This window comes from Polypterus senegalus, chromosome 12, assembly GCF_016835505.1.
Source record: "Polypterus senegalus isolate Bchr_013 chromosome 12, ASM1683550v1, whole genome shotgun sequence".
Taxonomy (NCBI): Eukaryota; Metazoa; Chordata; class Cladistia; order Polypteriformes; family Polypteridae; genus Polypterus; species Polypterus senegalus.
Window position 1 is genome coordinate 107,041,605 of NC_053165.1, and position 14,286 is coordinate 107,055,890.

The window sequence follows — 14,286 nt, forward strand, 5'->3', positions numbered from 1 at the left end:
TGGATCCTATTAAAGTAATACATATTACAAATCCTTTTCACAGGGTTATTAGTATACATTTTGTTGTAGTCACAACAACAAAAGTAACTGGTTTATATAATTTATTTAAATAATTGCATTCTCAAAATTTTTTTGCAATTAATAAATTACACATCAGTAAGACATCCAGTGGTTTATCGTATTCAAGCCAAATCAAACACTCTTCATATGAAGTAATCACTCTGATGTATTGAAATGTCAAAAAGCTTAGCAAAAACAAATTGATTCTTTCCTTACAAAGTGAACACAGGATGTATGTCCCATTTTAAATAAAATGCTATATTTACACTGTAGTATACTGTAAGTAAGTCCATTTATTAAGCTGTAATGTCCCACTAAGTGTTACCCCAAATAGTTGTTAGAGAATTAGGGATGATTGCGAGCACAATACTGTTGGATAAATAAGTAAATATTTTATTCTAGTAAGCTCTGAGCAGGGTAACATGGCTGGGGACATTCCCGAAAAAGTGAGGTAGATACGTAATTGCATCTTTCACAAGTCGGGATTTAACTTAGTCTATCCAAAATGTTTTCAAAGTCAACATAGATGTGCGTGGTTTACATTTTTGAGTTGAGTCTGACCATCATATCACAGAAACTGAAAAAATAGTGTATTGTATTCTTTACTTGAAAATTCAATTGAAAGGTGCTCTTCCCAACCCTGTATAAAATTATCTAGAAATAGATATTTTACTGCAATAAGAAAGTATCATTTCTACAACAGATAGTGAGGAAAGGTTATGACAAATTAGTACAAAATGTTTTTAAAGGTAAAATTGCGAGTTATACAATATAACAAATCACTTAATCGATATTATTACTTTATACATTACTAGCAAGATAATGAAATACCAGTTAGATCATTAACAGGCATTAAGTCAGATATTTAAGTGAAAATAGAATAGAATATAATTGTTTATTGTCATTATGCATACACATAACAAAATATTTTTGTTGGTAGGACTCGGCTTCAAGGCAGAATACGTAAAATACACAATACGGTACACTATAAATAATAAAGTAAACATAATAGTATAAAAGATAGCAGCAATAAAACATCATCAATTCCAGACCTTTCCTGAGGTAGTACGCCAGCAGAGACCAGTGATCTGTGTGCATGGGTCTGCAGGGGAGGAATACGAGTGTGTGTGTTTGATTACGAGGGAAAGTATGTGGGCATGTCTACAGAGGGGCAGGTTAGGGGTAGATGTAGATTTATGTGTGTGTATCAGCAGGGGAAGATGGACTTCACAGCTCTGGAGAAAAAGCTGTCTTTCAGTCTGCTGGTACATGTTTTTATGTTTCTTTGCTGCTTTCCCGAAGGCAGTGGTACATATAGTCCATTTCCTAGATGGGTGAGATCCGCAGCTATATATTTGGCCCTCTTCTGCACGCTTCCAGCATATACAGAGTCCAGGTCTAGGAGAGGACTTCCCACTCTCCCTTATCCTGTTCTTACCACCTGTGCCAAGTCCTTCCTGTCCTGTGCAGCTGGCGTACCACACTGTCATACTGTGACAGAGAATGTTTTCTGTAGCGGATTTGCAGAAGTTTGTGAGCAGCTGAGAGGATAATCCAGCACGTCTCATCTTCCTGAGGAAGAAGTGTCTTTGTTGGGCCTTCTTTACTAGGCGAGAGGTGTTCAAAGACCAGGTCAGATCCGATGTGATGTGGATACCCAAGAACTTGATATTGTCCACACACATTACTGCCTCCTCATGTATGAATATAGTAGCATGTTCTGTTCTTCTGGACCTCCTATAGTCCACAATGACCTCTTTGGTCTTGCTGGTGTTCAAGATGAGGTTGTTGGCTGAGCACCATAGTGCTAGGCATTGCATCTCCTCTCTGTTGTGAGTCTCATCATTGTTTGATATGAGACTCACCACAGTCAAATCATCCGCAAATTTCACAACCATATTTGTGGCATGGATGGCAGAGCAATCGTGTGTAAATAATGTGAAGAGTGCTGGGCGTGCCTGTGTTCAGAACCAGTGTGGCTGATGTACAATCTCCAATTCTAACTACCTGAGGCCTGTTGGTGAGAAAGTCCCTGATCCAGAGACACAACGATGTGGACAGACCCAGATTATGAAGCTTTTGTACCAGCTTGTCTGAAAATCGATGAATAGCATCCTAACATAAGTGTTAGGGCACTGCAGATGAGTCAGGGCTTTGTGAAGTACTATTGAGATGGCATCCTCTGTCGATCTGTTCCTCCTGTAGGTGAACTGATGGTTGTCAAATCCAGTGGAGATGGCATCCTTGATGTACTTTAGGAGGATTCTCTCAAAGCACTTCATTATTACTGGGGTAAGATCCACAGGGCGGTAATCGTTAAGGCAGGTGACCGCTGATTTTTTAGGCACTGGCACAATAGTGGAGGATTTGAGGCAGACAGGGACCATTGCAAGTTGTAGAGAAATGTGAAAAATGTCCAGAAAGACTCCTGTAAATTGATCAGCAGATATTTTCAGTGTCTTACCCGACACTCTGTCCAGTCCTGCAGCTTTGTTGGTGTTGATCCTCCGCAGGGTGGACCTCACTTGGTATAGTTGCAGGACTATAGGCTGATGCTGCTCCTCCAGCCAAGGGAGATGTACAGTCTCCCTGCTGCTAGATGCATCAAAGCATGCAAAGAAACTGTTCAAGGTGTCAGGGAGACTAGGGTCATAGCTGACCTGCTGATCGCTGTGCTTATAATCCTTTATGGTCTTTAAGCCTCTCCACATGTTCCGTGGGTCGTTGTTATCAAAATACTCCTCGATACACTGTTTGTATCTGTATTTTGCCAGGCTTATTCCTTTTTTTAGTTCTTTTCGGACTTTGCTATATGCCAGCCTGTCACCTGACCTATACGCAGCATCCCGGGCTTTAAGAGGGAACCTCACCAAACTGTACAGCCACAGTTTCTGATTTGGAAGCACCCTAAAGGTCTTCATGGGCAGGATAGCATCAGTACAGTCCTGCACATAGCTGAAGATGCCTCCTCAGTCCATACCTGTACTGTTCTGGTAGTCGGTTTCATCTTGCAGATCATGGGAGTATAGGCTGGGATCAGCTTCATTGCGATGTGGTCTCACATGCCCAGATGTGGGGCTGCTACAGCCTTGTATGCTCCTGGGATGTTGAAATAAACTTGATCCAGAATGCTATTGTCTAGTTGGAAAGTTTATAAATCCTCGAAATTTGGGAAGCACTTCTTTTAATTTTACATGTTTAAAGTCAACAGCCACAATCACAGCCACGTCTGGATTGGCATTCATTTGTCTGCTAATCAGACAGTACAGCTCTTCCAATGCTAATTTAGCGTTAGCCCACAGTGGGATATAAACAGCCATTATCAGGATGGAGGAGAACTCCATATTCTTGAAATATTATCCATCTTTAACTGAGGCCAAACTCCAACCTGTCAGTACACCATAGAGGGCTGCAAATGTGATGTTAGACAAAGCAGACGTATACCAAGGTACCACTGTATGTATGTATGTATATGTGTATATATATATATATATATATATATATATATGATCCTGAGGACTTAAATTACACAATAATATAAGACCTCAGGATCAGAATCAGAAGTGTTTTTTGTTCATCATTTTGTTAATTACTAGGTATTTTATTATAAATGTTTAATAAAGAGTATCCTACCAATATTTTGACTGGAGAACTCCTTCCTCCATATTTGTCTTCATACCTTCTACCTAAGTTAGCAAGAGAGTTACACCCTGATATTTGCAGCAGAGGCTTGCTTTGTGAAGGTTCCAGTGTCTTCTTCAAGGTTGTTTTCCAGTTCCTCTCATTCCATAGTTTGCTCTTTCCAGCATTCAGGTAATGTGGAGGCCAACTTTCATTGTAATTCCTAACCAAATGAGACATTTTACAATTTCAACCTACTTATGTACAAAATTTTAGTAAAGCAGTCTTCCTTTGTTAATTTTGAATTCATCTGGTAGATAGTAGCAGCATTTTCAAGCAGGGCACATATTATTTCACCGTATTATCCATAAGCAGAACAAATTCCACTGGACCTAAAGTATTAAAAAATAAGAACAATTTTAGAAAAAACTCTTCGAGTGTGTATTGCAGATATGTCTCACATCATGATTCTAAAAATGCATTTTTCTTCAGCTTCAATATACAGTTCAACAGAATTTATGACAACATTAAAAGATTACAGGAATTTGAAAAACTGTTAGAAATCAAAAACATTATCACAGACAGTAAAAATGAAAAAAATATTTAAAGTATTTTTAAAATGATACATTTTTATAAGAACATAAGAAATGTATATAACAGAGGCCCATTTGGCACGATCATGTTTATTATTCCAAAAGTTTATATTAAGTCCAGATTTACTAGTTGTGTATTGTACCAAAGAACACAGATAAAAAAAATCTAACTCCACAGAAAAATATCTCAAAGTTTTGGAGTAAAGGAGCCTTTTCAACCTGGGACCACTGACAACATAACTGAGGATGAGCCAGGTAAATGACGACACACACAGTCAACTAGGGGTTGGTGCAAAATACAGAAGTGCTTTTATTTAAAAAATAACTTTATTTCAGCAACCAGCTCCATGACCTGGACCTGCTGGACAGTAAGTATTTGCTTATAAGCTTTGCTATTTTCAAAAAATTAGTAAAGTTTTGAGTCTGATTTTGATGCACTAAATTAACAAAAACAACATAATCATAATACTTGGTATAATATTGCATAGTAATATCTAGAAATCAAATTAGTGTAAACTGATAGAATAAAAATAATCCTTGAATTCCTTAGTGTGTGGTTCAGAGCACAGCAGCCAGCTACAGCTGTTTATTAACACCAGTAAGAAAAGAAAAATGAATTGTGTTATTTTTCAAAGATATTACTTGCTTGCTGGCAGTATCATTGATTGTGTTTAAATACACACATATAAAGCTGGATTAAGGTGAGTAACTTGGTTAAGGCAGGAACCTGGTAATCTTCTGGAGTTCTCCTTTGTCAAAACACTACAGTGTGATTGAACTGTGCAAAAAAAAAAAAAAAATCTGGAAATGTTCTCATGTTATATAAGGTAAGTATGTTTATTCAAATTGACACTTTATTTATATCTTTCTGCTACAAGAATGAACACAGCATACCTTTTTCTGCTTAGCTGTGTGACTGAGCCCTGCAAAAGACCCAATACATGTGCTTCTTGCTTTATACCTAGTGCTGTTGGAATAATAATGCAAGCATTTTTGTTTAATAAGCTAAATATTGTATTAGGATACTCATTACTTCAAAAACCAATCGGATTACAGGACGTGTTACTTGTAACACATTACTTTTTTTTACTAGCACTCTTGAGATTGTGTTGCTGATTTTAGCACTTGTGACAGGCGGCTGGGTCCCATGCCCAGCCGGGATGTCCCTTCTGTATATGTTCAGGGGGAGCAGCTATGGACATCTCACTACCTCCCCCGGGACACTTGGTGGCAGCCTCCCTGGCTGATGATGGTGCCTCAGTTTCCCGCAGGGTTTCATGGGAGATGGAGTTCTCCACAACCCTGTGGGGAGCTGGGGTGGCCGACAGGGGATGCTGCATAGAGCCAGGAACCCACCTGGACATCTCTGCAGCCCCACCCGGAGGTGCAATTAGCCACAGGTGATCAAGCACCTGGAGCACTTCCGGGTGGGTTATAAAAAGGGCCAGCATCCACCACTCAGGAGCCAGAATTGGGTGGAAGAGGACGAGGTTGCCTGGGAGGAGTGGTGGTGCCGCCAAGGTGGAGAGAAAATGGTGTTTTGTGTTTGTGTATTAAGTGCTTATGGGACTGTGTTGTGGCTGGAGGGATTACAGGGAAGACGTGCCCTCCAGCTGAAGAAAAATAAAAAGACTGTTTATTTTACACGTGCCTCTGCGTAAGTCTGTGCCGGGTCGGGCGCTATATAGCGCCTTTCACACACTGTACATTCAACTCATTAAGATAAACTTAGCTATTTTTGAAAAGAGACAGATTATTTCAGCCAGAATTAGGAATAATGTGATCACCTAAGCATGTGTCTCTAGAAATGTATTTTGTGAACGCTTCAATTCATGGCTACTGAAAGCGTGAATAAAGCTAACACATGTGCAGGCAGCCAGAGTGAAACAGACATAAACAGACTATAAAATCCTTAACAGTAACTAAGGATTAAAGGTTTACATGGCCACAAAATCAGGTTATCTGTGGAGAAATCTGCCTCTGTTAACAAGGTTTCTTCTCATTGGGCAAAAGCCCAATTTCTCTAACTGGATTAAGGGTTGACATGGCATTTTTCGTAATCAGGTTTCTCTGAATAACTAGGTGATTGAAGGCTATGATTGCAGTGATAGATGAAGCAGTTGAGTAGCATGCAATCAATGTTATCAATCAAGCCAGTTACTGTAGCCCATGTAAAATGCACAGATTGCAGTGACACATTAAGCAGTTGAATGGCATGCAATCAGTGTTATCAACTGAGCCAACATTATAAGTTTACATTTATTTTTAATCAGATTATTAGTTCAGATGTTTTAACAAGAGTAGGGCGGTGTTGCAGAGTAAGTTCCTGTCACATTGCACCATGAGCTCAGGTTTGTTTGCTAGCCTGAAGAGTATCTGTATGGAGTTTGCATGTTCTCCACATGTGCACATGTATCAAGCGTGCTTAACTGCAGATGTTATTATACAGCTGGATATCAAAAGTGTGTCATTAAATACTCTCAATTGCCAAAATATGTTTATTCCTACATGTGTTGTTAAATAGTTTAAAGCCAGTTTAGGGTTACAGGGAGCTTCCCAGATTTTGTGTGTTGTTTATTAAGTGAATGATCTGACATGTATTTAAATAATATGCTTGTAGAAATGCATGAAAAAACTGTAATATGTATTTCTGTTATTACTATTATTAACATCAGTTCATTCAAGAAGTTCAACAGTATTTAAAAAATAGTCAAGAAGAATTAAGAATTCCCCCCAAAAAAATATCCTTTAAAGTTTGGAAATAGGTAGACAACTTATAGTATCAGGAAATATCAAAAATAAATATAAAATGACAGTATGTGTGTGCAGTGATTTTACTGCTTGCAAATGGAATTTCAAAAAGGAAAATGAAAGCATTTTGGAAATTAATCATTTGCTTAAACTTAGGTTAAAATAACAAATGACATCAGAGCATAATACCTATTTGATTCTTGCATTTTCTGGATACCCTGGAAGCCCGAACTGTCAAATTACCGTGAATAAGTTGAGCTCTGTCACAGACAGTCAAATTGTATGTTTTAAGATGACAGGAACAGAATACAACATGAATGGTATATAATTTGACAACTATAAAGAAAACTGTGTTTTAAATTTGCAAAACATTGTCAATGTGGATATTTTTGTTGAGTAATGCAAAATGTATAAAATGTGACAAAAAATTGCTGACAATAAATAAATCTCAAAAATGGTGAAAAGCTAAAACTAAATAAAAAATAAAATCAAAAACCAAAATAACAACCAAAAAATATTTTAAAACTAGAAACACATTGAATAAAAAAAAACAATAGGTAAAAAATAAATGTAGTGTCTTAGGAAGAAGAAGTTCTGAATTTAAGGAATTTGAAATAGAAGAGTCAGATGTGCATGCAGGCCAATGATTAAATACCAATAAAAAAATCCAGATCTCAAGAAATGTTACCAGTTGTACTGAAGGAAATGAAAGACATGATCTATAAATCTTTGTTAAGCATATTTCAAAAGTCACTCCAGATAGACGAAATATCAAATGGCTAGAAAGCTGAAGATGTGACTCCAGTATACAAGCAGGAAGAGAATACAGATTGCGGTAATTAAAGACAAATATACCATACAAAATTAGAAGCTATGATAAGAAATATATTTTAAAAGTACCCATATCAAGACAGTATACTAAACAATAACCAGCATAGGTTTGTGACAGGAAATCAGCCAGGCCAACCTATTAAACCTTTTAGGAGCAGGCTACAGGAAAAGTTAACTTTAACAAAGCATGAGACATAATTTACTTAGAGACTTTTAAAAAACCTTTAATACGGTCCCACACCAAAGATTCATTTAAAACTACTGACATCAGAGGTAATCTACAAAACTGGATTAAAGCTTGTTAACTGTCAGGAGACAACGAAAAAAGGAGAGAGGTGAATACTTAATAGGGAAATGAAGTCATCAGTGGAGTAGCTCAAGAGTCTGTCCTCAGACCTTTACTTTTTTAAATTTATATTGACATTTATTACAGTATAGTTAGTAAACCTGCAAAATTTACAGTAGAATTACAATATGACAAGTGTAGCATGCCCAAATTTAGAACAGCTTAATAAAATATGATGTAAAAATATGCAAGAACAAAAGAAGCAATAATAAGATAAAGCATTTGCTTTATTTGGACAGCATGGTGGTGCTGTATTTATTTATCACCGTTGCCTTATGGATCCAGAATCCCGGCTTAGCACACCACACCCAGAAAATGTCCTTGTAGAGTTTGCATGCACTTCCCCTGTCCACTGTTGAGTTTTACTCTTGGTTTTCCTGCATCATCCTAAAAAAGCATTTTAGGCTAACAGATCATTCAAAATTGGTGCTGTGTAACTGTGGATATGTGCATGAGTTGGCACTGCAGTGTACTGGTGTCCCCCTCCCTCACATGCACGGTTGGGCCCCTACTTTGCAGCCAGTGCTATTAGGGTAGGAACCACTCAAAATAACCCTGATTTGACTTAAGGAGGATTGAGAATGGCATATTACTTTCTGTTGATTTTTTCACATGCTAATCATAAATGTTAATGAAACTTTTACATCTAAAATATACAAATAAGAGCACAACCCAGAGCTCTTTATGACTATATCTAGGTTGAGCGATTTAATTGTAAACATTAATTAATGCTCTTTAATTATTATTTACTATTGGAATATGCAGATCATAATGGAACTTGTAAAAATATGAAAAAAGGTTTAATCCCAGAAACATAAGACAACACTAAATGAATAATTAAGTAAGTAACTGTAGTCATCAATTAATCCTGTTTGAGGACAGTATATTATTGTTATCATTGATTTGGTCAAGTAGAGGGGGAGGAAACAAGCAGCATCATAATCTTTTAAAATTTCATCACAGCTCTCTTTTCAATAAAAGGAAATGGAAAACAACTAAGCTTAATAAGCATGTAATGAAAAAAGAACCCTGAAAATTTGCCACAATCAAGAACTTCTGAAAACTCCAAGTTCCATATATTGTAGTCTTAAAATAAACCGTCACACACACCTACCTAGCATAGTTTTCTAAACAGCATGCATCATCTCAAAAATGCACTTCTTTACCGACAGCTTCACTTCTATCCTAGGCATTAGTATCAAGAGAGAAATACCATGTCTAAACTGTCCTAAGCAGTCAGCCTGGAGGATACTGTTCTTCCAAATTGCCATTAGATAAAGACATTCCAGCAAACCACACTTAGCTGGAATAATCAACTCAAGCAAAAGATAGAAGGAGCTCCACTTAGCACTAGGTTAAAATGAGTGACCATGGAAACTACAGAAAACAGCTTGAAGTACAAGGATCACTCTCACATTACACAGTAACCACAGGCATGTCAGTGAAGTAAAGAGAACAGAAAAAGGCAAGATAAGAAATTCATCAGATAAGATATAGTACTTGGCTACAAACAAATCAAATGCCTTACACAGATTAATAACATTCCCTGTTACAATCTTGGCAAAGCTGTCTACTGTTGTTGTAAGAAACCATTTTGTGTATCAGAGTATTATAAAAACTAAATTCACTTCTGTACTGTAAACAGTTTGACAGATTTCTGCCTGTGCCTTGGTTTTGTTTTCATTTGTTATTTTAAAAAACCTGTATATAAGGATCTCTCTTATTTATAATTTTGTTATCTCTCTGAACTGAGTAAAATTATGTTTGAATTTTTTTGACAGTGTCTTAAAGCACATATAGTAATGTGACTTTAAGCTCAATAAAAGTTAGTAAAAAACATTTGCAAGATGTTTAGTTTTTTAATATAAAGTATGGTGTTCAATTGAGATAGGTTTAACTGATAGTTAATTTAATTACATTAAAATGCATTAAGAAGTGGTATGTTGGAGATGGTATTTACAGTACTTGGACTCCAGGTGGATTTCAGTTTTGTATGTTTTTTTTTTCTGCCAGTAGAAGAAGAAGTGTATGTTGGTGCTGGTACTTTAGTTTCTCCCTACTATTGCTGAAATTAAGTTCAGCTGACTGGCAAATCTAAACTGACCCAGTATGAGTGTTTTTAAATATGTATGTGAGCCTTTCAATATACGTGTGCCATTGAAGACCAGTTTCTCCTTTGGGTCCACTGTAGTCAGGTTAGCCATTGGACTCCCACAAGGATACACTAGCAAAAGCAGGCTCAGAAAAAAGATGGATGGATAAAATCATATTTAAGGCAAATTGCTACATTTTCTTACAGTTGTTCTAATTATTTTTGTTGCATATAATGAATTAACTACTTTCCATACCTCACGTAGTCATTATGAAAACAATACAGGCACATTTTGGGACATAAAAATATAAATTATTTCTCAAAGTACTTGGGCTTAAACAGCATATGTTCACAACTTCATTACAGAAAAATAACTCTGAAGCTGTTTTCAATCAAATGTGAAGATAAGCACTTACAACAAATTCTGCAGTCAACTGAATGAAAATACAGAAAAAACTGTTCCTCTATAGAAAGTAATAATTCCCTTTGGACATTCAAATGTACAGTATATAAGGCCCTACAAGATACTAACTTTATTTAAATGAGATTTTACCCATTATTCACCCTGGGAAAAACATGTAACGTAAAAATGAAAATTACACTTTTCAGAGCCTTTTAATTATTAATAAGAAACACAACATAATCAGTTCAATACATTTTATATATATATATATATATATATATATATATATATATATATATATATATATATATCCATGTCCTTTGCTGGAATAAACATAAACTAGCTTTAGTGCAACCAACTTTTTTTTAGAAGTCACCTAATTAAAAAATCTCTATATATATACATAAAATGTTAAGAGTTGTCCGTCTCTTACACAAAAACTCACAAACCACTGGGCTTTGAACCTTAATTTTGGTCTTAATCGGGAGCTTATGATGTGATGTACATAAGGCAATTGAAGAACTGGAGGTGTGAGCTACCTTGGCCATGTAATTGGGCTTCGGCTGCTTCTTGCAACAAGCGGTGGCATGGCTACATACTATTGCTGACAGGAAGAAAACAGAACTGTGGCACTGGCACTGGCACAGACACCAGTCAGCATTGCTGACAGGAAAAGAACTGTGAGGAGCTCTGCTGACAATGAAGCACACTGCACAGGCCGATTGATGGTTTTCATTGAAAACACAAGTCATGCATCCCAAGTGCAACAGAAAGTCATAAATGCCTAAAGAATTGGAAGTGCAGGCTTTATTGGGTTTCTGGACCTCCAAAAGGCAAACAGCAGCACAGCCAGTTGACATGGCTGATGCAGAATGGCTATCAGAAAAAGAACCATGGCAACATCTGACGGTAGAGAAGCACATTGCACAGGCTAAATGATTTGCATGACAAAGCTGGTAACAACATGGCCAGAGTGACCTGGGGTGCTGTGGTTTGTGAGAAAGCACCTTTCTTAAAGGACCAGAGGTCAGTGTCTTTCCTTGTTTAAAAATAAAATCTGGGATAGACTGTGAAAAGCATCAGCCATGAAAAATACGTAAGAATAATTTCCAAGCAAATGAAAATTACCACAAACAAACAGAACTGAAAAACCATGGTGTACTTTTGTACCTGCATTGAGCAGTTCATTCTCCAAAACCAGGAATTCAGGCAATATGCAAAATATCTTTTGACCAGAATGAATTTAAAAAATGCAATGAAACTAAATCTAACCAAAATATGCATAACTAACAAACAAAACAATGCTGACCTGCAAATACAGTATCGTTGCACAAATACATTAGAAATAAAGGATTAAGAATGTCAGATCTGGAGGTATTTTGAAAACCTCCATAGGTTCTGCCAATAATTTCAAAATATAAATGCATAATATGGTTATCTTAGAAGCCCTTGACACAACATGGGAAACTATTCTTGGATGAATTGCCAGTCTATCACCAGGCACACTAGCGGAGATACCCACACTAAATTATACCAGGCCAGTTTAAAGTATGTAAATAGTCTAACATGCATGTCTTGGAATATTAAAGAAAAAACAGAGTACTGCATAATTGAATAGTAACTGTAAACAGAGCCATCAGTTGAGTCGTTCTGGCTCTAGCAGGAAAAAAATTAATTTCCCTCAAGAAACATACATTAACATAAGGAAACAATCAAATTCCATATATATTGCATCTTATTGCAAGACTAAAACTACAGCACAAGTGTTTGGCAGTAAACTTAACAAAGAAAATATTGCAAGCAGAATTGAGATTACAATGAACAAATGGTCAATTTGCTATACTAGTATCATACTATGTTAGTTTAAATTTTAATTTGTCTCCTATTCAGCCTGTACTTTATAGTTCAAAATTATTTTAAAAATTAAAACTTTTAGTATACTTTAGTGTTACAAGAAAGAATCATTTAAACCTGAAACACCACTCTGTCAAAAACATCGAACATACTGTAAGTACAAAGTGTGTACTGTGCATGCCAAAGCTATTTAAGTTAGGGAGACTTTCAACGACATAAAATGAAAAAAGCAAAAGTTACCACCTGATGCTAAGCCCGCTTGTTTTTTGTTTTTTTTTTTGTTCATTATCACACTTTTTAAATAAATGTCCTCTAGACAATGTTATAACTGTCAATATAAGACATTGTTGGTTCAATGAATGATATTCTCTTTTAAAAGGGGATGTGTACACAGTAATTCCTTTGCTTTACACTGCTACAACAAATGTTGATGTCTTCAGCCTCCAGTTGTTACAACATACCAAATACAGTACTTCTTTCAGTTATATGGATAATTTAAAGATTTATCAATAGTAATTTTTAACTCGCTAGTCTGAAAACAAAGGCTACTTTCAATTTGAAAAGTTAATATAGTTATTTTGCTCATGGACGCCTTTGATTATTGTATTTGTTGAAGGTAATAAACACATTGTCCGTCAAAACATATCATACCACCAAGCCTTTTAAACAAACATACGTTTTATTGTATAAATCACCTTAAGACAGTTAACAAAATTCCAATGTCCAAGTACCTAAATATAGTACAGTGTAAATTGTATAGGGCTCAGATCCACTCGGAACGACAGATTGTCACATCATGCTAGTTGTCAACCACAGTGAAAGCGTCCCTCTAGACTGATGGCTCTTTATTGCTTTAAAACACATTTTTTCGCACTGAAACAACGTTAAGTGCACATAAATATCTGCGTTGCACTTAAAAAGAAGGCATTTGGCTCGTTTACTGGAGTTTAATGCAGCAGTCGCAATACTCTCCATAGAGTTAGACCTACTGTTGTCAAAAAGAAAATTAGTGAAACCCCTACATCAGTTTGTAATTAACATTACATCCATTTCACCTGCGTTGTGACAGGCGACAGCGTTTAAAATGAACAACGCAACCTGTGACAACAGGAAATATTCAATTCTTAATTAAAACGTTTTCGTTGTTTAAGAAAAATGAAAAGCATTTTCATGGAAAATCTCGGTTATACAAAAGGTTTCGTAACTTACCTGTTTATCCATTAAAAATTAACAACGGTTAATACTATGCAAGTTGTAGTGCTTTTTTACCTGCAATCTCGTCCAGTTACTATGATGCTAGTCACTAGGCTCATACACGCGGACGCAGGCGCTCATCCAATCAGACTTTTAGATGGAGTAAAACAATTCTATGTCTATGGAGTAAACGGCCCGCCTCCAGGAAGTCTGTGAAATGAGAGGGATTACGCCCGAGGGACACTGGTTAGAAGTACGCATGCGTTTCGAAGGTGTCGACTCAGGCGGCGTTAGACGCGGGAGGCTTAAATCTCATTTCAGTGTCACTGTTTACACAATACCACTACTCTTCCTCATTTTCTTGTAACAGGGACTCTGTTTTAATACCGGTATTTTCGTGGGTGGCATCCACTTTCTGTTTGAAGTCATTAAAAATTTTAAAAAAGAGCTTGAGTGATAACCGAAATAAGGTGACCTCATTAAGAAAGACAAATAAACGTAATCCACACGAAAAAAAGCTATGAGGAAATCTTCACTGTCC

The 14,286-nt window shown here is 36.4% G+C and overlaps 1 protein-coding gene across 3 annotated transcripts in view; it reads right to left on the bottom strand.

Moving 5' to 3' along the window:
• LOC120541484 (trichohyalin-like) overlaps positions 1-13,896 on the bottom strand; it is an 83,213-nt gene extending 69,317 nt beyond the window's left edge. Inside the window, exons 1-2 of one of the 3 annotated variants that reach the window (XM_039773173.1) lie at positions 13,821-13,896; positions 3,694-4,073 (exon numbers count right to left, since the gene is read on the bottom strand). In XM_039773173.1, coding sequence (XP_039629107.1) covers positions 3,694-3,921 — 228 coding nt within the window. In that variant the 5' untranslated portion in view covers positions 3,922-4,073; positions 13,821-13,896. Of the gene's footprint in view, positions 1-3,693; positions 4,074-9,316; positions 9,386-13,760 lie in introns of those variants that run through there. The other 2 variants (XM_039773172.1, XM_039773174.1) reach the window with 2 other exon arrangements.
• Positions 13,897-14,286: the final 390 nt, after the last annotated feature.